This window comes from Ceratotherium simum, chromosome 9, assembly GCF_057802395.1.
Source record: "Ceratotherium simum simum isolate JZ-2026a chromosome 9, ASM5780239v1, whole genome shotgun sequence".
NCBI classification, from domain to species: Eukaryota; Metazoa; Chordata; class Mammalia; order Perissodactyla; family Rhinocerotidae; genus Ceratotherium; species Ceratotherium simum.
This window is the reverse complement of record NC_141908.1, coordinates 67,973,504-67,995,370: the sequence shown is the minus strand read 5'-3', so window position 1 is coordinate 67,995,370 and position 21,867 is coordinate 67,973,504. Positions and strand designations below refer to the sequence as shown.

General features: G+C 37.2%; 1 protein-coding gene across 1 annotated transcript in view; it reads right to left on the bottom strand.

Annotated features, from left to right (window-relative positions):
* Positions 1–1,577: 1,577 nt before the first annotated feature.
* Positions 1,578–21,867, bottom strand: part of NAB1 (NGFI-A binding protein 1) — a 39,827-nt gene continuing 19,537 nt past the window's right edge. Inside the window, exons 4-8 of the mRNA XM_004426740.3 lie at positions 20,336–20,387; positions 10,185–10,274; positions 8,081–8,243; positions 5,948–6,064; positions 1,578–4,117 (exon numbers count right to left, since the gene is read on the bottom strand). Coding sequence (XP_004426797.1) covers positions 4,029–4,117; positions 5,948–6,064; positions 8,081–8,243; positions 10,185–10,274; positions 20,336–20,387 — 511 coding nt within the window. The 3' untranslated portion in view covers positions 1,578–4,028. The remainder of the gene's footprint in view (positions 4,118–5,947; positions 6,065–8,080; positions 8,244–10,184; positions 10,275–20,335; positions 20,388–21,867) is intronic.

Here is a 21,867-nt window from a genome sequence, read left to right as displayed (position 1 = left end):
CCCTAGCATTTAGCTTTTGATCACTTCTGTGTAAAATACAAATCCTCTTACAGGGTCACTAAGGAAATAGTTAACAGTAAGGTTTTTGAGATTAAACATATTTACAATAAAAATAAATTTCTGGACATTGGATCATTCTTTTAACTCTGGAGGCCCACTTGAGACTCTCACTTAGGAGGACACCCACAGATAATAATGAATAAATAAGCTTGGATTCCCTGAAACACCCACTACCCATGCACACAGCTGGACCATAAGGTGGTTTTTAGTTAAACAGCAGCTACCATATTTGGTCATATGCTTCAAGCTGTTAGAAACACAACACATTTGTTTGATTCTAACTTCAGCTCTTTACTAACTGAATTCATTTCCTATAAGAGACAGACCTCCTAGTTTCATTAGGTTAATACTTTGGTTGACTTTCTTTTGAAGACTCTGCTGTCTTAGGCGAAGTCACAGCAAAATGGGTATTGTGTCAGTAATACTTCAACATTTGAGCAGCCAACTGAGCAGACCATATGTTAGGAAATTCCTTGCCTGCTTATTAGGTTTTAAGTCTTAAATACCATCAACTGTAATTGTAAAGGTACACTAGATGCTAGTAGCCTCATAATCACCAAATCCTAAAGCTTTTACCCAAGTGGTTTTACTAATTAAAGACAGGTAAAAGCACATTTTTCCCCGTCTTTTGACAGGTTCAGTGGTGGGACTGTGAAAAGAATTATCCCGGCAAGCAGATGTAACCGATATTCACAATAAAACTGTTATAACTTTAAGTGGCCTCAGAGTGGAATGCACTACCACTATGGCTTTATGTCACATCTCACTTCTTTCTGTTAAGAGACCCTGGCTAATCTAAGTCTCACTCACTAACTCTGCTTTCTCTCACCTGTAAGGTGCCTACTCCCATAACACCTTCTGAACACAGAACACACCTAAATGTTAGCTCCTTATTCATCCCAAGTCTGTAACACACTCAGCTTTGTATTTTATCTGAGTGGGATTAGCTTCCATTCAACTAGGCCTTGGGGTCCCCAAGGGCAGGGAGCAGGTCTTCATTTCTCCCGTGGCCTCCACCCTCACCCCAGCAGCTAGCACAGTGCAGACGCATTGAAACTCTGCATTCCTCTACCACACTCGTCAATTGCAACTTCGCTGCAAGGCTTTCTGCTGGTTCTCTACCACAGGTCAGCTCAATTGCATACAATTAGCCTGTAATACTGAGGCCCAATCACATTAACACTTTTACAAATATTAGTGTAAGTGCTAAATCTTAACGTTCCTCTTTTTAATTTAGTTGGTTAGATATGGTGGGTAGTTTTTTAAATGTCTTTGTAAGCTTCCCATAAGTGAGAACAATGTAAACCAAACTTTTTCTGCCAGAGTCAACTGAATACCTATTTGCCAAATAACTTTCTGGAAATAAAGGTAGCTGACAATAATATTTAGTCTTAAGACATAAGCCCCTGGCCCCTAACACCCAGGCCCAGCCCAAATAATCAGGAGGGGAGGCAGAATAGGCTAATATTACCTACTGCGGAAAGTGCTAGGCAGAAAGTTCTATAAACGTCAATGTGTGAGGCACAGAAAATCTTTATTGCCACAGGAAGCAAGTGTACTCGTCCCACCTCACCAACAGCTCTAAGAGTCACAGAAACACAGACTTCACATAATAAAGTACAACACAGACTTGGGGAGAAATGGTCCCTTGGACTATATTGGCTGTAATACTGAGGTAACCAATTGACCTTATTCAGTGAAAATACCTCTAATACAACGAAAAAAATCAACTAGTTATAACATCCAATTCATATATACAATTCAAATAAAAATATATATTATTTGTTTCAATGTATAGCAAGTTTAATACATTAGTGTTTACAAAATAAAAACTATATTCTACTGAAAATTTTCTTGTGCTTCCGCTTTATCACTACGCTCGAAAGACCAGAAAAGTATGATATTTAAGGAAACTTATTCATGGATTTAAAGATGCAGTTTGTGGGGCTATGAAAGATGGATAAATATTAGTTGGAAGATTACTGCATCTTTAAAAATTGTTGCTTATTAAAATCCATAAACTCGAACTCGAAGACAATTAAAAAAACCCACAAAATTTCTCAAAATAGATTAGAATACAGGAAACGTTTCATGAAACTACTGAGATACTAACCAGTTCTATGGCTAATATTAAAAACTCAACAATCTATTTAAATCGTACTCATACTATTTCTACACACAGGGAACGATACAACCACAATAATCAACCTCAAGCTAGCAACAAAGTTGCAAGGTCCATAGAAAGCTTCTTCAGTGGGCAAAACACTATGGTACAATTAAAACATTTAGGAAGGGAAAAAGCCTTTTAATAGTATAAAAGTTGTTTACTGGTGTTTCTACTGTAAAGCTTTTCTACAAATCGAAATGAAAAGCAATTATATATGTGACAGTGATCAGAGACTACAGTGCAGACATTTCATCTAACATTTGGCTGATGAATTTTAGTATAACAGATTATGACAATATTTTTTACACAGTTATGACCTAAAGCAGAACTGAAAACAAAAAAACACATATTCCAAGTCAATACGCTCTTCTTGGCAATATCTGGGTTTAGATGAATCTGGAAGGAAGTAGGTAAAACTGTCAAATATCTTTTCCTCTTAAACCAACAGAAAAAATTAAATTGGTACAAGTGGTATTTGGTTTTTTTTTTTTTTTTACTACGGATTACAATGTGAAATTCACATAAGTATACAAGTACGTTATTAACATTTAAGCACACCCCCATATATATGCACACAGCCCATTAATTAAATAGGGGGAATCAATACATACTTTCAAGTTAAAATGGGAATTTTTAGAAAAAATTGCATTCACAAATCTGAAAGGTGTACAAAAATGAAACTGTAAAATAAATAAAGAATATAGGTGTCAACTAAACCGTGACAGAAATACGCCTGCACATGTGGATGCAGTGATTGCCCACACTTGTGATGGTCTGGGTGGGAAGACATTTCCCAGGGAGAGCCACCTAGTTCCTCTGACTCTGGTACGTAGAGAAGAATTCTGGATATAAAACGGTACCAACTCCATTACATATTATAGCCTTGCTAACAGTCACCGTCCTGATCACATTTAGCGTTAACCTCCTAAATCTTAATCTATTGAACACATTCTGAAACAGCAACATTTAAGTCAAGCTTTTACACATCAGTCTACTTGTTTCAAGTTCTCTAAGTAATATTTTTTGTTTTACTTCCTATTTTTGTTACATCTTAAGTAGCTATCATATAATGCAATCTGGGTCAACTAGGTAAAAGAGATTTTCTCTGTTGCTCATCTTTTTAACTTTACTCCAATATTTATTAATTGTGTAAATGTGCCTGATTAAGCCAGTAAAAATGACATTTTACTACTAAAAATGACATATTTCTTATTAAACAAAATCAGTGTTATCAAATATTAAATCCACAATATTGTCCTTCGTTTGAGTATTTGCTTTCCGTTTTTCCAAAGTCACTGCAACCTTGCCAATAACTACATCACTTAAACTTTCTTTTTTATGACTGAAAAGATTCTAAACTCTGACACATAATAATATTTATGCTAAATACACTTAAAGTAGACAACGAAATTTCAAGTAAAATAAACTATATCCACATCTATTCGACCGAACAGGTCTCAACATCTAGATTTTACTTCTATAAATTACACAAATACATTGTACATTCTTAAATAACGAATGCTTACAATATTAATTTGTAAGCCTTTCCACATAAAACGATTTACACAGGAATGTGAATAGATCAATATTTCTGTTACAGATTGCAACATTCTCTCAATTTTCTCTTTTGTGGCTGTTCTGTCTTCTTGGTTTCCACAGACCACTGTATCTGTCCTGATGCTTTGGCTATGAAATCTGTTTGAGCTGAATGAGGCAACATTGGTTATTAAGGCTTATTTCTATGATGGAGCATTATCCTTAAATCTGATGCCATTTCCAGAGAACAGTGGGAGAATCACAGCTATCTTGAATCTTCAGGCTCTGTTTTGATGACTTTCTTTTCTAACGTAAAAGCTGAGTGAGGGTAGTCTTTTAAAATCCCAAGGCTCTCTGCATAAAAATAGAAACAAAAAGTCTGTTGATACTTTAAATCAACGGATCACAAAAAAACAACTCAAACAAACTGATAAAACAAACCCCCAAATTCCAAAGCAAACAGTACCAACTATTCATGATTCTGCAATTCCATATAAAAAATTTTATGTTTATAGAATTGCAGTTAAGAGCTTAGATTCTGGATTTAAATTCCATCTCTGCCAATTACTAGCTGTATACACCTCTGGGCAAGTTACAGCCTCTCTAAGCCTTACTGTCTTCATCTACAAAATGGAAAGAGTATCCATATAGGGTGGTGTGAGAGTCAAATCATGAAATGCAAATAAAGCACTTAGCATATAGAACGTATCAATTTTTGGGGCCGGCCCCATGGTTTAGCGCTTAAGTGCGTGCGCTCTGTTACTGGCAGCCCGGGTTCGGATCCCGGGCGCGCACTGACGCACCACTTGTCCGGCCATGCTGAGGCGGCGTCCCACAAACAGCAACTAGAAGGATGTGCAACTATGACATACAACTATATACTGGGGCTTTGGGGAAGAAAAAAAGGAGGAGGATGGGCAATAGATGTTAGCTCAGGGCCGATCTCCCTCACAAAAAAAAAAAAAGAACATATCAATTTTTATTTAATGCTTGGCCCAATATGACAAATAAAATACATAAAACCGGTCACTCATATACAACAAAATTACTGGCTAAAATATTTACTATCAATGAAGAAATGAGACAGAAAAACATCTTTCATGTTTAAACAAGGAACTATTTTTAAAAGTTTCTCTAGCCATGGAACATTACAGTGGGAGAAACAGGGACAAAAGAATGAAGACTCTCCTTTCATGAGGAGTCAATACTTGAAGTTATGTGTGTATTGTTAGTTCAATCTCACACAAACACTACAGAATGACAATAAAATGTAATATTCCCGTGAAGTACTAATACTGGGGGTTACATATACACACACACACTCTGAAAAGGATTCTAGAAAAGTAAGCAATACCAATAGCTTATCTGAAACTAGGCAATTCAATTTATGAATTTACCCTCTCTATATGAAGTGGATTTTAAATTCCGCATAAGAATAATAATAAAAATAGTAGCTACCACTTATTGAATTCCTATCAGCCAGGCAATTCATACATGCTATCTTGTTTAATCCTCATAACTACTCTATGAGTTAGAAATTATTTCTATTTTACAGATGGAGCAACTGACTTGAAGTGACTCCTAAAGTTCCTTTAACTCCAAGATTGAATGATACTAGATTCTTTCAAATGGTGTTGGTCTCTAACACTTTAACTTTGTCTAACTTACTTTACTTGGGTAAAAATATGTAAACATCTATCTATAATAAGGAACAGCTTATCCTTTTATGGAGGAGTTCAGTTTACTTTTGAGATATGAATATCATCCCCAAAATGCATCTGCATGAAAAGTTTAGATTTTGGTACAGAAGGTTTTCTTACCATGAGAGCAAATATGTAACCCACCAATTTCATATTATGAAAGGCCAGAAAAAGGCAATTACATAACTCAAACCAGCCATTTATTATTTGGCTTAAAATTCTGTATAAAAGTCACTATTCATGTAATAGCTAATCAAAATAATCTCAACCTTCATGAGTTTTTCCCTGTCAATTCTTTGGATACCATGTTCATAAAGACTGGCTATTATTATGGCAATCTATTATTTCCAAGGCAAGAAAAACTGACTAGTAACATGGTTAGTAATGACCTTTTTTGTGGGGGACACAGTGGGAGGTAGGAGAACAGAATTTAAAGATGCTTTATTCGAGTGTTACTCTCTCTAATCATATAGCACATTCTCACCTGACGAGTGGGACTTTGCCTCACTGGGGTAAAGTCTACTCAGCTCCCCATCCACCACAAAATGATGGGGCTGTCTGTTCTGTAAATTAGGCATTCGGAGATTCAAAGGTCTTTCTCCTAATGAAAACGAGAGAAAAAAAAACCCAACATGAATAACATTAAAAACACACCATGGTTTTTCTTAAAAACAAGTTTTCACAAACTGCCTAAACACTCCTTAGGAAAGAAGTAAGGACAGTCAATAGGCACTGAAGAATTTAAATAATAGTTGGAGAAATATTTTAAATAATAATTGAGGAGGAAAATGGCAATTTGTGCTAGTCCCAAGGTTTACAGTTCTGCCTGGACATTTTTAAACGCTAAACATGAACTAAACAAAAGACTGATGTTTCCAGTAAGCACTCCAACTTTGGCATATAATACATTCCCCCCTGGAAGGCAGTTTCTTACCAGTGGAACCATTTTACCAAAGCATGTCATTAACCACATAATAACAAATACTAGAGAGACAGAGATGGCTTCGAGCCAACTGTCTATTAATAAAAATAACAACAAAACCTATGGCAAATCCATGAAAAAACAGAATTAGCACAGATACAGTAAAAAATGCTTTATACACCACATCATATTCTTTGTCATAAACCTAAATCTATCACACTTAGCAAATTGCCACCCCACACCGAATTATCCCGGTGTCACAAATCAGAGTCATCAAATCTTTCACTAATGCCTTTGCTTCTTAACTCTTAAGTCTTACCTGTCAAGGATGACTGGGGAAGTTAAACAAGACCTCAACTAAAAAGCTTCTGTAATATTTAAAAAAGGAAGAATGTTCTCCAATACTCTGATCTGCTGACACGTAATATTTCACTCTAGAGCTGGAGAATGCTGGCTAGGACGGTATTCTTACTTAGAAAGAAATCTTATTTTTTTGACAATAATAACCACTCTCTAGAAAAGTATAACAATAATATATAAAAAAAAGAAGGTTCTACAAAATTATTGTTTTTCTTCACTTATCACTCTTTGAAACCAGAGGATATATTTCTGCACTTATATGCTGCACACCTTCCTCCACTGGAGTATAAGCAGCAAGTGAGAAGGGTCTATGTCGCGTTCACTGCTGCATCTTCAGTGCTACCACAACTGTGCCTGGCACACAGGAGACACTAAAAAGATGCGTTGAATGAGTGAATGACAATGACTGGAGATTTTATTCATGTGCAAATACCAAAAAGTGAAATAATTTTTTAAATCGTAAAAATATCCATGAATCCTAGTTTTCTAAACCTAAGAGTTTAGTATACACCACATGAAATATTTTCATAGGGTCTGCAGGCCAATGTGAAACCTGGAAGAAGACAAAATTTCTTCAAGTCTCTCCATTCGTATACCATCTCTTCAAATCTCTGTATTCTTGTCACAATACTTTAGAAGCAGTTACCATATTCTCTTAGGAACCAAATGTTATAAATTTCACAGACAAATCTGTTTTTGAAGTCTAAAAAAATACAAAGTTTTGATCTTTTAAAAAATGATAGGGGCCAGCCCTGTGGCATAGTGGTTAAGTCTGGCGTGCTCCACTTCAGCGGCCCAGTTTTACAGGTTCGGAGCCCGGGTGCAGACCTACACCACTCATCAGCCATGCTGTGGCAGCGACCCACATACAAAATAGAGGGAGACTGGCACAGATGTTTGCTCAGGGCTAATCTTCCTCAAGCAAAAAAGAGGATTGGCAACAGATGTTAGCTCAGGGTGAATCTTCCCCATCAAACAAACAGACAAAAGTGATAAACATCTCTCATGGAATCTGTTTCTTTGGGAAAAACGATCTCTACTCTTTACACATCTCTCATTCCCACTCACCCTTTACAAAATACATGTCAACTGCACGTGCCAGCTACTGTTTAGGGATAATAAGGTAAAAAAAAAAACAAAAACTTTACAAATTAAATTTGTAGGATGAATTCTTTCATTTTTTGAAAAAGGGACAATTTAAAAATTAATTTTGATAGAGAATCTATAAAACAAACTCTATAAAATATCAAGATTTAAAAATCAGCAAATTCTTGTTTCTCTTTGAAGTGCACATAGTAACTGGCTCTAAAGGTGTAGGATTTTCCAGAGAGGTACCTTGTCCCTCAGGGTTATCAGAAGTCAAGCCATTAGGGCTGTGCTCTTCTGAGCTTTGCCTGTAAAGCCCTGCAGATAGTCTCCTTTCAGCATGCTGCAGTCTCTCATAGCCAGCTTGGGTGCAAAGGAACTCCATCTGCTTTCCCATCACCTTTTCAGGCTGCTATAAGTAAAGCAAAAATAAAATCAGTAAATAAAACATTCTAGATTTTTTAATGGTTTAAAGATGCCAATTTCAGACTCCAGCAAACATATTTAGTATTCATTAAAATTAGTTTGCAGTTCATGTGGGATACATGTTCCATAAATATGCACAGATGTCTATATCATGTTAAAACATAAAATGTTGGATTTTGTACAAAAAAAAATCTTTCTGCTCAATCCTATAAAGAGAATTCCATTTCAGCTCAAAGCAAAATAACCTTAGCTTTGTTTTTCAAGGTACTGAGTCCTTTAAAAGATTTTTTTAGAAAGGACCCTCAGAGCAACAGCAACATCTGCTATAAACTGCTTCTAACGCATAAGGTGAGATCTTGGCATTTTTATTTTAGGATTTGGCACTACACAGATTCTGATATGATGACAGTATGTTTGGGGGAGAAAAGGTGTAAAACGGCTGTCTAGAAGAACAAGACAAACACACCTCCTACTAAAATTAAACAATGCAAATTATGCAGAAAAACATCAGTGCCAATGCGGATCTTCACCTTCATCATGGAATGAAACTGCAGTATTTTCCAACCAATCATAAAAAAACATGTTTTAAAATCCACAATTAGTTGGCTGACATATAAATTTATCTCTGCATGTGTTTTATAAGTTCCTTCCCTATGCATGGCTCTAAATTACTTATACGTGATATTCAAAGCAGCGCACTTGTGAAATTTTGCCAAGGAGGTAATAGTCAAAATGCAGATATGAATCACTACCATGCTATATAAAAGAGTAGTACAAGTAAGCTGCTATATAAAATTAGTTAGAAAAAAATCCCTATTCACAATAGTAAAAACCAATAGGTAAAATATATTAATTCACAGAACAGAATAAAAGCTTATACTATTTTTTTGAACACACATAAACCAGATCAAAAGCAACCATAACTTCAATTCATTTGAACTTGTTACTTATTAATTGATAAAATTTCAATAAGATTTCCAAGGGGGAAATGTATTTTTTATCCTCTTAAGGCGAAAAAACAAAACTTGGCACCACTAAATTTGACCAAAAGCAGTCACTAGGGAAAAGAGCAACAGGAATAAAACTTACAGCGCTTTCTAAAAGGTGATGCTTGCGGAAAGGACTTTTTATTTTATTTTTTATTTTTTTGTGAGGAAGACCAGCCCTGAGCTAACATCTGATGCCAATCCTCCTCTTTTTGCTGAGGAAGACTGGCCCTCGGCTAACATCCGTGCCCATCTTCCTCCACTTTATATGGGACGCCGCCACAGCATGGCTTAATAAGCGGTGCGTCAGTGCGTGCCCGGGATCCGAACCAGCGAACCCCGGGCCACAGCAGCGGAGCGCGCGCACCTAACTGCTTGCACCACCGGGCCGGCCCCAGAAAGGACTTTTTAAAACATTAATTTCAGCATACACAATTAAATAACTTAATAGCAAAAGCACCTGAAGCTACATATTAATTTAACAATTAATGTTAATTATTTTCACTTAACAATTAATATGTTAAATCATTATATGTGAAATAAATCATAACTATAGCTACAATGTTGACTATTGATACTTTATTGAGAACAAGTACTATTTTATTTTATCTCAGAATTGTATTACACACAGCTATAATCAACACGGCTGTTTCCTGTACCAAATTGCTTCTTTTGAGTTTTCTTGAGAAGGGAATCTGTCTTACTTCCTACAAAAGTACAAAGAATAAATAAGTATCACTGTATCAGATTCTGCTCATCACCCAGATCAAACCAAGCTGTTACTGTTATCTTGTTTATACAGCTGTGGGTCAGGTGACATTTTAAAAACCACCAGAAATAAATTCAGTCCTTGGATGCTTAGAACTGTAGCTAGTTGAAGCAGCCATTTATTTTCAACCTATAGATATTATTACGAAATATTAACTGGTGGTTCCTGTTACCTGTGAACTAAGAGCAGCGAGTTCTTCACTCTTGGCTTTAGCCTGCTGGAAGAGTGTCTGCATGGAGTCCTGGAAATCTGGAAACCCATCCTGTGGGTCAAAGAATAAGTCCTTTTTACTTAGTGTTTGTACCTAAAACAACCATATTATCAAAAACTCAGAAAATAAAGCAAACTACCATAATCCTACTACCAAAGTAATCGTGATTAAGAATTTAACGTATAATATTTAATTTCAGTCTTCTATGGTACAATTACCTTATTTCTACAGTTGTAACCTCAGTAAAAACACAAATGAAAAAGATGAAAAAATTTATACAGCCATATTGTTTTCATTGGAATGCAAACCACACGATCACTGATAATAATGGTTATAAACATTTCATATAACGTTTCATCTAGCAGTTTGATATTTAATCACTAACCTCATACTGGACATGTAGATTCTTTTCCTTAATTTTGGTTTTATGAAAAACACTGCAAAAATATTTTCATGGAAATAGCATTTTCCATAGTTTAGATTATCCAATACAATAGTTCCCAGAAGTAGAAATATTGCAGAGGGATGAACATTTTTATGTCTTGCACATACTTTCCCCAAGGGCCTTTACTGGTTTATCATACCATCAGCACTATATGACAGTTTTTTTGCCAGCACTGGGTGGTGTTGTTTTCTTAATTTTTGCCAATTTATATTTTAGTTTTGATATTCAAAAAACTTTGTAATTTTATATATTGTAGTTGGATATACTTATAATTTATTTTGTGATTTCTTCTTTTGCTATAAAGCTATAAAGCTTAGAAAGGCATTCTGCTTTAGAGATTTGATAAGTACTCAAATCTACCCTCCAGTTTTTCTAAACCTTTATTTTGTTGTTTGTTTTTTTAATTTAACTCTCTAATTCATCTGGATTTATTCTGTTATATATAATGTGGTAAAGATTCAAAGTAAATTTTCTTTAAAGTGCTATTCAATAACCCTAATCTGAATTTCTGAAGAATTCTTCCATGTTGACTTGTGGTTTCTCCTCTGCTGTATCATGGGACAGGCAACGGGGCTTTGGAATCAGAAAGATCTGTATACACGTGCCAACTCCACCACTTTTGAGCTATGTGATGCTGGATGAGTAACTTAACCTTTCTGAACTTTAGTTTCCTCATATCAAAAATAAGGATAAGAGAACCTATCTATTAGGGTTGTTGTGGGGACCAAGTGAGATAGAGCAAATGAGATATTACCTTTAGCATGAAATAACTGCTGAATAAATTTATCAATATTACTAAATTGTTATTTCAATAGAGCCCATTTGGGGAGCTCTACACCTGGACAACACTTCAACTTAAATTATTTCTGTTTCATACCTTATATACATTAGTGCCAATCCATCTATTACTTTTTTCAAGTTTCTTCTTTCCGCCTGTTTATAGCTTCACACAAAACTTATAAACTACAAATATCATGATGGGGATTTTTCCCCACCAGGGTCTTTTCAAAAAATTATTTTTCCACTGCAGATCTCATGTTTTCAAATACTTCATCTACCAAAATTCATTTCCTAAGTAATAATTAATTTGCCACTTTTTTTTTTTTTTTTTGCTGAGGAAGATTCTCCCTGAGCTAACAACTGCTGCCAATCTTCCTCTCTTTTTGCTTAAGGAAGATTAGCCCTGAGCTAATATCTGTGCCAATCTTCCTCCACTTTGTATGTGGGTGACCACCACAGCATGGCTGACAAATGGTGTAGGTCAGCACCTGGGATCCAAACCCACAAACCCAGGCTGCCAAAGCAGAACATGCCAAACGTAACCATTATGCCACGGGGCTGGCCCCGATAATCTGCCATTTCTTAAAGTTCAAAGACATGAAATAAAATAGAGTCAGTAGCAAATAAATGTTACATCTTTACATCTTGAGATAGTCTTATGTAGCTTTATGCTGGGTCTAGTATAATCAGCATTTTTAAAGTATTGAAAAGAGCCACCTTTCTAGGCCCCAACAAGACCAATGACCTTTGGCTCAGAGGAATGTATAGAATATAATCATTAGCTGAGCTAGAAGGAACTTTATACAGGTGTACATACTCTAAATCTAAATGAAAAGTGCACTTTTTCTTAGTCATTCCATTGTTCTCCTAAGAACTTATGTAGACCTAAAAATCCAACTTTCTCTTTAGCCAACTCTCCTTTAAGTTCTAAGTTCAATGCGGTAGGCTAGATAGAAGACTTAGAAAACAACATCAGTGAGAGCAGCTACCATTTTTCAGTGCCTACTATGACCTGGCTCCTGCCTATGTTCTGTATTTTACATTTTTATCTCATTTAATCCTCACACAAACAACCCTGGGTTTCCCTCATTTTACAGCTACAGACAATGGCTTCCAAACCTATGCTCGAACCATAAAATCCCAGAGTCACCACCTTTATGAAACTCACAACAGTAAACAGAGGCATTTCTCCTACAGCTCTATGTCATAAGCTGAACTGGTTTAACTCTATGATTTGCACTGAGTTAAAAATCCAATTCTACTACTTATTTGCTGTGATACTGGAATGATTGTTTCATCTTTCTGTGTCTGTTTCCTCATCTGTAAAATGGGGATAACAAGAGTACCACAGTACTTGCCACATAGAAATTGCCCAATAAGTGTTTGTTACTGATATTTATTAAGTTCACTCAAAAAGCCATCAGATTTAATCTGAGTAAAAAACAGCATACTATGAGTGACTTACTACATCTCTGTGATACAGGGGAATAAAATAAATTTTAGGGATATTTACACAGTACAAATGAGCAGGAACTAGGCATTTAACACTAAAACCAGCAAGACAACATTGACTATACTGGTGAGGAACTGTTTTAGTGGAAAAACAATGGAAATCTGGAAACACTTGTTTATTCATTCAACAAAAAGATCTTGTTTGCCTAACAGGTTCTATACTCTACTCAGTGCTAGAGAGACAATGAGTCCTGCCATTCTGACAAATACAGTCTAGAGAGGGAAACGGACAAAGATCCAGTGCACAGCGGAGGACCTGACGCTTCCCAGAGGGCATTCCGTCTTGGCTGAGACTTGAAAGAAGAGAGTTCTCCAGGGAAAGGGAGCAGTTTATATAAAGGCCTGGAGGCAAAAAGAACAGGATATTCCTGCGAAGCTGGAAAATATTTAACACAGGGAATACCCCGAGAAAGAGGGAGTGGTGAGAGAAGCTGCTGACGCAGGGCCAAATTCTGTGAGGCCTGGTAAGCCACGTACGGAATTTTAGATTTTATCTTGAATGCAAAGAGAAGCCATTGCAGGTCTCAAGGAAGAGGCTAATCAGATCCACACTAGAAAGCCCAACCTGAATGCAACGGGGACAGGATGGTGGTAGGGAGACTGATTAGAGGGCTATGGTGAATAGAGGGCCACAGAATAGTGGCCTAGCCCCAGATGGTGGCAGATGCAACAGAGAAATACAAGAATTCCTGAGATGTGGCTTTGGCACCCAAGGGTTTGGTGGTAATATTCACTAGAATACGGAACTGAGGACCAGGAAGTTTGAGGAGGAGCAGAAAGTTGATGATTCAGTTGGAGACATGTCAAGTCTGATCTGCTGGTGAGACCTCCGTGTATGTCATCAGGTCGGTAGGCAGGTACACTGACTTTGGAGCCTGGGGCAAGATCAGGGCTGGAGAACCAGACTAGAGAGTCATTAACAGGGCCTGAGTGGACTGTGCCCAGACCAGAACCCCCGGGAGCTCCAAATCTCAAAAGTGTTCAGGAGCTTGCAGAAGGAGAACACAGTGATCTGGTCTTCTCATGTTAGGAACTAGATGTGCGCTCTCAGGCAAGAAAGTCAGCCTCATTATTTCCAGAGTTCCCAATTTTTAAACGGAGATTAAACCATCTGCTTTATGTGCCAAATGGAGATCTGTGGGGATTAAATGAAGTAATGCAAATGGTAAATCTTGGAAAAGTACATACTGCTATACAAATACAGGGTGGCACCACCGTCAGGATCATTCAACCATGAGAATATGGAAAAGCTGGAAGGGGGAACTTCAAACTCTACATGTGAAAGGTTTTGGAAAATGGACACTGCTCCATCATTAATAAAGAGAAATAAAAGCATGCAATAAGCAGTAAATAACAATATCGAAGTAATTAGTGGTCTCTCTATAACTGAGTATGTTAGTCATCCTGATTTTCCCCACCAGTCTTTGACAGCTCATCATGAACAGGAAAACTACAGGACTGAGCAGCTATCACTTCATGACATATAAAGCAGGTTTTAAGTACCCAAAATATATGACTTAGAAACAGAAGTGAGAACATTCCCAAGAAACTGGTCCCTTGCACATTATATTTGGTGGAGGACTTTTGTTATACGTCTCTCAAGCTTTTTTCCCAGGAACCAGCTGTACCATGCTATGAGCAATTTATCTTCATGTCACATTCTTGGCTGCTGCCATTAATCACTGTGTTCCCTTACTGGCGAGAGTCTGAGCACTGACAAAATAAAGGATATAGGGTGGGATGCTGTTCATGACCTAATTACTCTCATCCCATTGGTCTCCACCCCCATTCCTCCTCAACCTTCTCACCAAATACTAGCAAGTTGCTTTAAAGCCACTGCTTGGCTGTCTTTAAAATGACTTGTTGCAGCAGATGTTCTCAGCCTCACACGTGCATTTTCCTTTTCTCTCTCACACTTTCTATATGAATAGCAGACTGTAATACTTCTGTTTTTCTGGTCCAGAGGTGAACACTCTACATCAAATTAGACCAGCTTTCTTTTCAACAAGCTTAGTAACAGCGTAGGTGGATATTCTGACCCTCTTCCCTCCCGCTTCCTCACTACCCCCAACCACCCTCTGGAACTGCTAACAGATGTTTCCTCTAAGTCTTTCTTCTTCAAGCCCCAATTCTCTGACTTTCTGGTCTCTATTAACAAATTTCATTTCTCTCATCCAGTTATCTCTGATTGCTTTGCACTCCCAGCCCACACAGGATCAAGAACACTGTCACCTCCCATCTCTTTGCTGAGTCTCCAGGATTTCAGTGAAGGAAGAAAACTTACAGATGAGATCAGAACAGTAAGAGCCCATTCAGTCAGCTACACAGCTGGTCCTGACTGCTTGTTGTACATATCCTTCCTCTCCTCTAAGATATTACTTATAACACTGGAGGTAATGACAGTGTTTGTTCATGGAACATGATAAGTTCGTAATGAAAAGGAAAGGCTATCAACTGAATCCACTTTTAACTAATGTTTAAAAAAATGAGGGGAGGACAAGAGTGCCAGGGACTTTGGCTCTTGGTTTTTCATCTCCTTTAACTGGTTGTCAAGCTGTCTTAGATACATTCTGTCACAGGTACAGTATAAATAAACTATTTTTTCTTGATTTACTCCATCTCCCCAACACACTGTTTTTCCTCATTCTAAACAATTAGTTTGTCAAATGGTAATGACTTACACTGAAATACATTTTGTAATTTATACTGTTAAATTTTCTACTCAAAACTAAAAATTTTTTTGGATAAGCTTCCTTGCATTAGAAAATGATAACCGTCACTCTCTCCCCGTCTTCGAAGACTCCCTGTCCTGTGTACACTTTGCCCTTCACATCACACTAGTAGGAGGAAAGGTATAAACCCAGTAGTGTTTTTCATACTTAAGTGCTTTGCGAATGAGCATTAGCACCCAGGAAGGTGGGACTGCTTTGAAGTTTAGGAGTCAGATCTAGATTTGAAGCCATGGCTCTGCCACTAGATACCAACGTGGCAACCTGGTCAAGTCACTGAGCCTCTCTGGGTCTCTCCTTGGCTGGAAATGGAAACCACAAAGCCTCCATACAGGGCAGACAAGAAGGTTTGTGATAAGGAACTTCAAATGCCCGGCAGGGACAGGCATGCAACAGAGTCAATAAAAAGTAGTTATTTTTACATCTGCCCCAGAGCTAGTCTTGGGGTCTCTGATGAGAAATAAAAGAATAAACATAATTTATTTTCATTTTAGCTGCAAGTGGATTCACACAGAGGGTTGTAGTGCAGATGGACAAGCTACTCATCTAGCCTGGGCAGGAGAAGTATTCCCAAACCTCGCTTACTAACACAGAGGCTAACGAAGTGCTCTCCCTAGAGACTTCATTCCGAATGATGGTACCCTAAGGCCTCCACCCAAAACTACGGCTTTTGCCTCCATGTCTATCTCATATTTTCTAGGAAGTACAGAAATAAAAGTTTAAAATCTCTGTTTTTTAACATCTAACATGCCCTGGAGGAAGGAGCGCTATTTAAGGATGACAGATTAACCCGAGTACTTCACTACAACACATATACTGATATTAAACAACAACAACAAAAGTAAAAACAATCAGGGGCCGGCCTGGTGGTGCAGCAGTTAAGTTCGAGCATTCCGCTTTGGTGGCCCGGGGCTCACCAGTTCAGATCCTGGCCATGGACCTACTCACTGCTCATCAGGCCATGCTGAGGCGGCGTCCCACATAGAAGAACTAGAAGGACCTACAACTAGGATATACAACTATGCACTGGAGGCTTTGGGAAGAAAAAAATAAGATAAAAATAAATAAATAAAATTAAAAAAGTAAAAACAAATAAATCACTAACCACCCTTAAGGGGGAACAATCTAGTACATAATATGAGGAGAAAATCAGACAAGGATTTTACAACTTCATTCCACCCAACCCGTCACAAATAGATCAGGAAAACACAGCCTTTAGCAACAAGAAAACATCTCCCTGAGCTTGAACAAAGCACTAGATTGATTAGTGTGTCTTAAGACTCTGACAATGGCACGCAAGGAAATGTTTCTCTTCTCCTTACATGTCTATTTGATGTCACTTCTATTTCATCTCCTAGACTTTACATTTCTTTTTGTTCACTGTAAAAATTATCTTTAAGATGGAAAGAGAGTCAGCAACATGGCATGTATGCTCATTGGTTGTTGTAAAGGATTCTGGAAAAATAAAGAGGAAAAGGCAGAGAAAACACTGTCTCATTAATTTGGGCTTAGTAATTAGGAATCTTATACTTTACAATGAGCTACGCTTAAGTTTATATTACTTTCTTTTAATAGAGAATTAGTAAGCTAAGAATCACAAAAGAAACACTCAAATGAAATAAGAGAAATAGTATGCTCAAAGAATTCTAAAATCTCTCTAGTTCTACTTATGAAGTCCTTTGTGTCAGTCACATCTCCTGGACAAACTGGTCTCATTGTTCCCTAAACATGCACAGTATTTTCTTACCTCTGTGTCTTCACCCATGCTAGTCTATCTTTGTAACACCCTTCCACCCAGCAGCCCTACCTTTTGAAATTCTACCCTTCTTTTAAAACTCAGCTCAAATGAGAGCTCCTCAATAACGCCTCCCCTAATCTCCTCTCAAGAGGAGAAATTCTCCCCTCCCCAGCAGCCACACAGAAGGGAGACATAAACAAAGCACTAATACTTGCTGAAAAGGCTTCTTAAGGCAAAAGTAACCTTATACAGCCAATAGTAACTACCTCAGTATCAGCTTTCAGAACGAAACGAACAGCTCTACTATCTCAAATTTGACTCAGAGTACACCACAAGAGAATTTAGACAAGGATTTATGCCAACACTGCATATTTTGCAAAGGATAACACTGGAGACGTGCAGGTACACACACATGCATAACACACACACACTCTGAAGAGATACTGATGCCCTGCAATACATGAGTGGTTTTAAAAACCTAAGCAAAAACCAAACAAAATTAAAAACAAACAAACCAACAAAAAAGTAAACCATTGTCCTAAATTCAAAGCTAAAGTCCCTACTTATTTCTGGGAGACAAAATCAAGAGTTTAGTGTCTATTAGAGCATTTAAAGAAGCTTGGGGTTGATTAGTCTCTTGTCTTATTTAGGAAGGGTTAGAATTGTTCTTCACAGAAAAAGGAAACACAGATTATCTTAATTCTAAATCCAGAACTGTTCAAATGGCTTTGTGAATTCTAATAAAACAATAAACTAACCCTACAGAACTAAAATTCAATTATCTCTACAGGAATACACTTAAAGAAACAGAAAGGCCCCATCTAATGCTTTAACTCAACTCTGAGCTACTAAAAAGAAACTCAAACACTGTAACTGGAGACAAGAAACAGTTTGCTTAAATTTCAGATCAGGGCCATTGAGATGGTCAGAAAGACTTACCAATATAACCTAATGAGAAAAAACTACAGCTCAAACAGGCCATGAGAGTCAGGATCTCAAACTTCAATGTTCAGCAGTGATCGCTGAAGACAGATAAAAGGAAAGTGGGGCTTAAATGTGACAGCAGCTTGAATCATCATCACATGGGGGCCAATGGTGAGAAACAGAGGTGGACATAATTTTTAGCCTAGCAGCTGACTACTTTTCCTGGCCACTGGGTGGGTTTTGTACCTTCTTTCCTGTAAATCCTTCGATGGCACAAGCCTTCTTAGCAGTTTGTTTACCTGCCTTCCCTTTCAGTGGCAGAGTCACTAACAGCTAAACCCACAGGGATCCTCTCTCACTCATCATCCTGGGGTACAATAGGATAAAACTATTTCACTAGTTAGATCATCTTACAATGGCCTTTCAGATAATTTCAACAAATTTTTTGAGTGGTATCTGAGACTAACCCATTTTAAACATTGCTCCAGAGCTAATAGTGAGGTAGATTACAAATATAAGCACAATTTTTTTTAATGTGCCCTTTTTTAGACAAAATTCTTCTTTCTTTGAGAACTACTGTTTTAGGCTAAAGTTTTTAGAAGTAAAGATGCTTATCCATAGCCATTCATTATTTCATCTAACAGATTTTATTAAGTGCCTATTAAGCGCAAGGTACTAGTATAACGCTGAATGTAAAGTAGTAAGACTGACAGATAAGAGCTCTATTCTCATCTAATGGGGCAGACTGATAATAAATTAAAAACAAATACGTAATAGTTTCAGGTCTATGGAAATAAACAAAATAAACCAGGAGAATAAGCCTACATGGGATTTTGGGGCAAGGGTGCCCCTTTAGAAAGGGAGGCAGGGAAGTCAGTGGAACCTCTCAGCTAAGAGCTGGAGCCACATGAAGGTCTAGAGAAACATCTAGGTGGGGGAATAAACACTGGTTGCTGCGGCACAGAGGAGTTTGGCGTGTTCCGGGAACAGAAAGTGGTCATTGCAGATGGGACACGGTAAGAATGGGGAAGTGTGGTAGCAGATGAGGTCAGAGATGGAAGCCAGAGTCAGATCACACAGGGTACCAGATGCCTCAGGAAAAGGTGTAGATTTTATTCTAGGTACAGTAGAAAGCCACTGGAAAGATTTAAGCAAGAAAGGGATTTATGTTTTTAAAAGATAACTCTGGCTTTGTTACAAATGAAAGATTATTCCATACAAACAGATGCTTAGTAAGACGAACTTGATGATGGAAATTTAGGGTAGTCAAACATAGCTCATTTGCTTTAACTTGCAATTAAATAATGGATGACTAAGAGAGTACCGACCCCCATTCCCCTGCCCAAGAAAAAAACGAAGGAACCACCTGACTTCAAATTTCTACTCTGCTGCAGACTGGCCTTTAAAACAGTATTCACTCCAAATTAAGGAACAGTAGTTCTGAAACCATTCTACTGTTCTGAGAGCCCTATGAAAAGCACATTTTTCTTACTCAGCTCCCACCTTGCCACTTACAGGTCTAAAATCAGAAGGACACCCTCAACATGATCCTCTAAAAGAGCCTTTAATAACATTAAAGTCGCTGTAACCTGCAGCTATAAATTGTCGTTTCTCTCAGTTAACATAAAGAAATTAAACCTTAGCTCCTCTGAATGTATTTGATAAGATGACTAATGATGTAAACAAGATTATAAAAGGAATATTTTAACTAGTAAAGAGTTTTAAATCTGTAAGAAATACCTATTTACAAATCAACCTTTGACAAATTGACTGGACATCAATCTCATCATTATTGTTTCCTCCTAAGAACTTCCTTAGTATCATAGTTCAAATTACTATAGATACTTCAAAGCAACAAAATTCTGTATTGTTTTTAAGATTCTACAATTCACATTTTTCACTCATTTATGGGACCATCCTTTTATTTAGTTTGAACTAGTAAGCAAACATTATTAGCATAAGAAACTATAACATGTAATCATACCTCCACTTTAATTCTCTTTGGGGATAATTCATCTCTTTCTCCACATTTTGACCTGAGGGGAATGGGCGAGAGAGAAAAATTTGAGAAGGTAACAAATCTTATTCTAAAGGCATCTCAATCTATACACTTCTACCAAAACATATAACCCTGAAACCCTGATACTCGAAATAAGACATTCATAATGAACACTGAAATAATGAAAAAGAGCCTTTTCATCATTTCTAAATTAACATTAGGAAAATATGCAGACACAATTATATTATACATTTTAAAAGGCCACTACCTAAGAACTCCCCACACAGAAAGTACTCAATAAGTATGTAATGATTATCATATAATGAAAAAGGAAAAACAATCAAGGAGGATACCTTTATGGATCAGTAGGAACAATTTTGGATAAAATGACAAAAATGGCCATTTAAGATGAATGCCTAAGGCTACATGACATTAAAATGTATTTTGTCTATCTATGGACACTACAGATGCATTTTCCCTTGACCTAGAGATAACCTCTGCTGGGAATCTATCCCACAGAGCTACCTACACATATATGAAATACTATTGCCAACTGAACTATGACAAGCCATCAATTTTAAGTTATATTTCAATATAAAAGACGTTAAAATGCAAAAAAAGTCGGGCCAGCCCTGGTGGGGCCTAGTGGTTAAGTTCAGCACACTACGCTTTGGCGGCCCGGGTTTGGTTCCCAGGCGTGGACCTACAGCACTCGTCTGCCAGTGGCCATGCTGTGGTGGCAGCTCACATACAAAAACAGAGGAAGACTGGCAACAGATGTTAGCTCAGGGCCAATCTTCCTCAGCAAAAAAAGAGGAAGACTGGCCACAGATGTAAGCTCAGGGCCAATCTTCCTCAGCAAAAAAAAAAAAAAAAACTACATCTCAGAATCAACAAAATATGATATGTATGATGTTATTTATTGTGGTATTATTTCTAATGACAAAAGACTAAAACAACTCAAGTACCCATCAATGGGGGGTTGACTAAATGAATCATGGTATATCCACACAACGCAATACCATGCAGCTCTAAAAAATAATGAGGAACATATATATGTACTAATATAGTAAGATCTCCTAGACACGTTAAAAACAAAATATAGAATAATGTAGACCCATGCTACCTATTGCTTTTTGAAAAACAGATGAAAATATATTTATATTTGTTTGCATGTACATAAACAAACACTGGAAGGATGAAAAAGACCCTAATAAAACTACCTACATTGAGAAGAGGAACAGGGTAAAAAGAGAGGAATGGGAGTGCAACTTTTTTGTACGACCTATTTATATAGTTTTGGCTTCTATATTATGTAAAAGTGTTATGTATTTAAAAATATGTTTAACTTAAAAAAGAAATATACAAGTAAATACTACAAAAAACAGCCAAAAATGGTTGGAAGCAGTTGCCGCTAGGGTGTGTATTCAGGAGGGGCGGGAGGTGGGAGCAGGGACCTGCTGAGTTTCATTATAAGCCCTGTGTACTACATGACTTCTTAAATCATGTACGTGTAT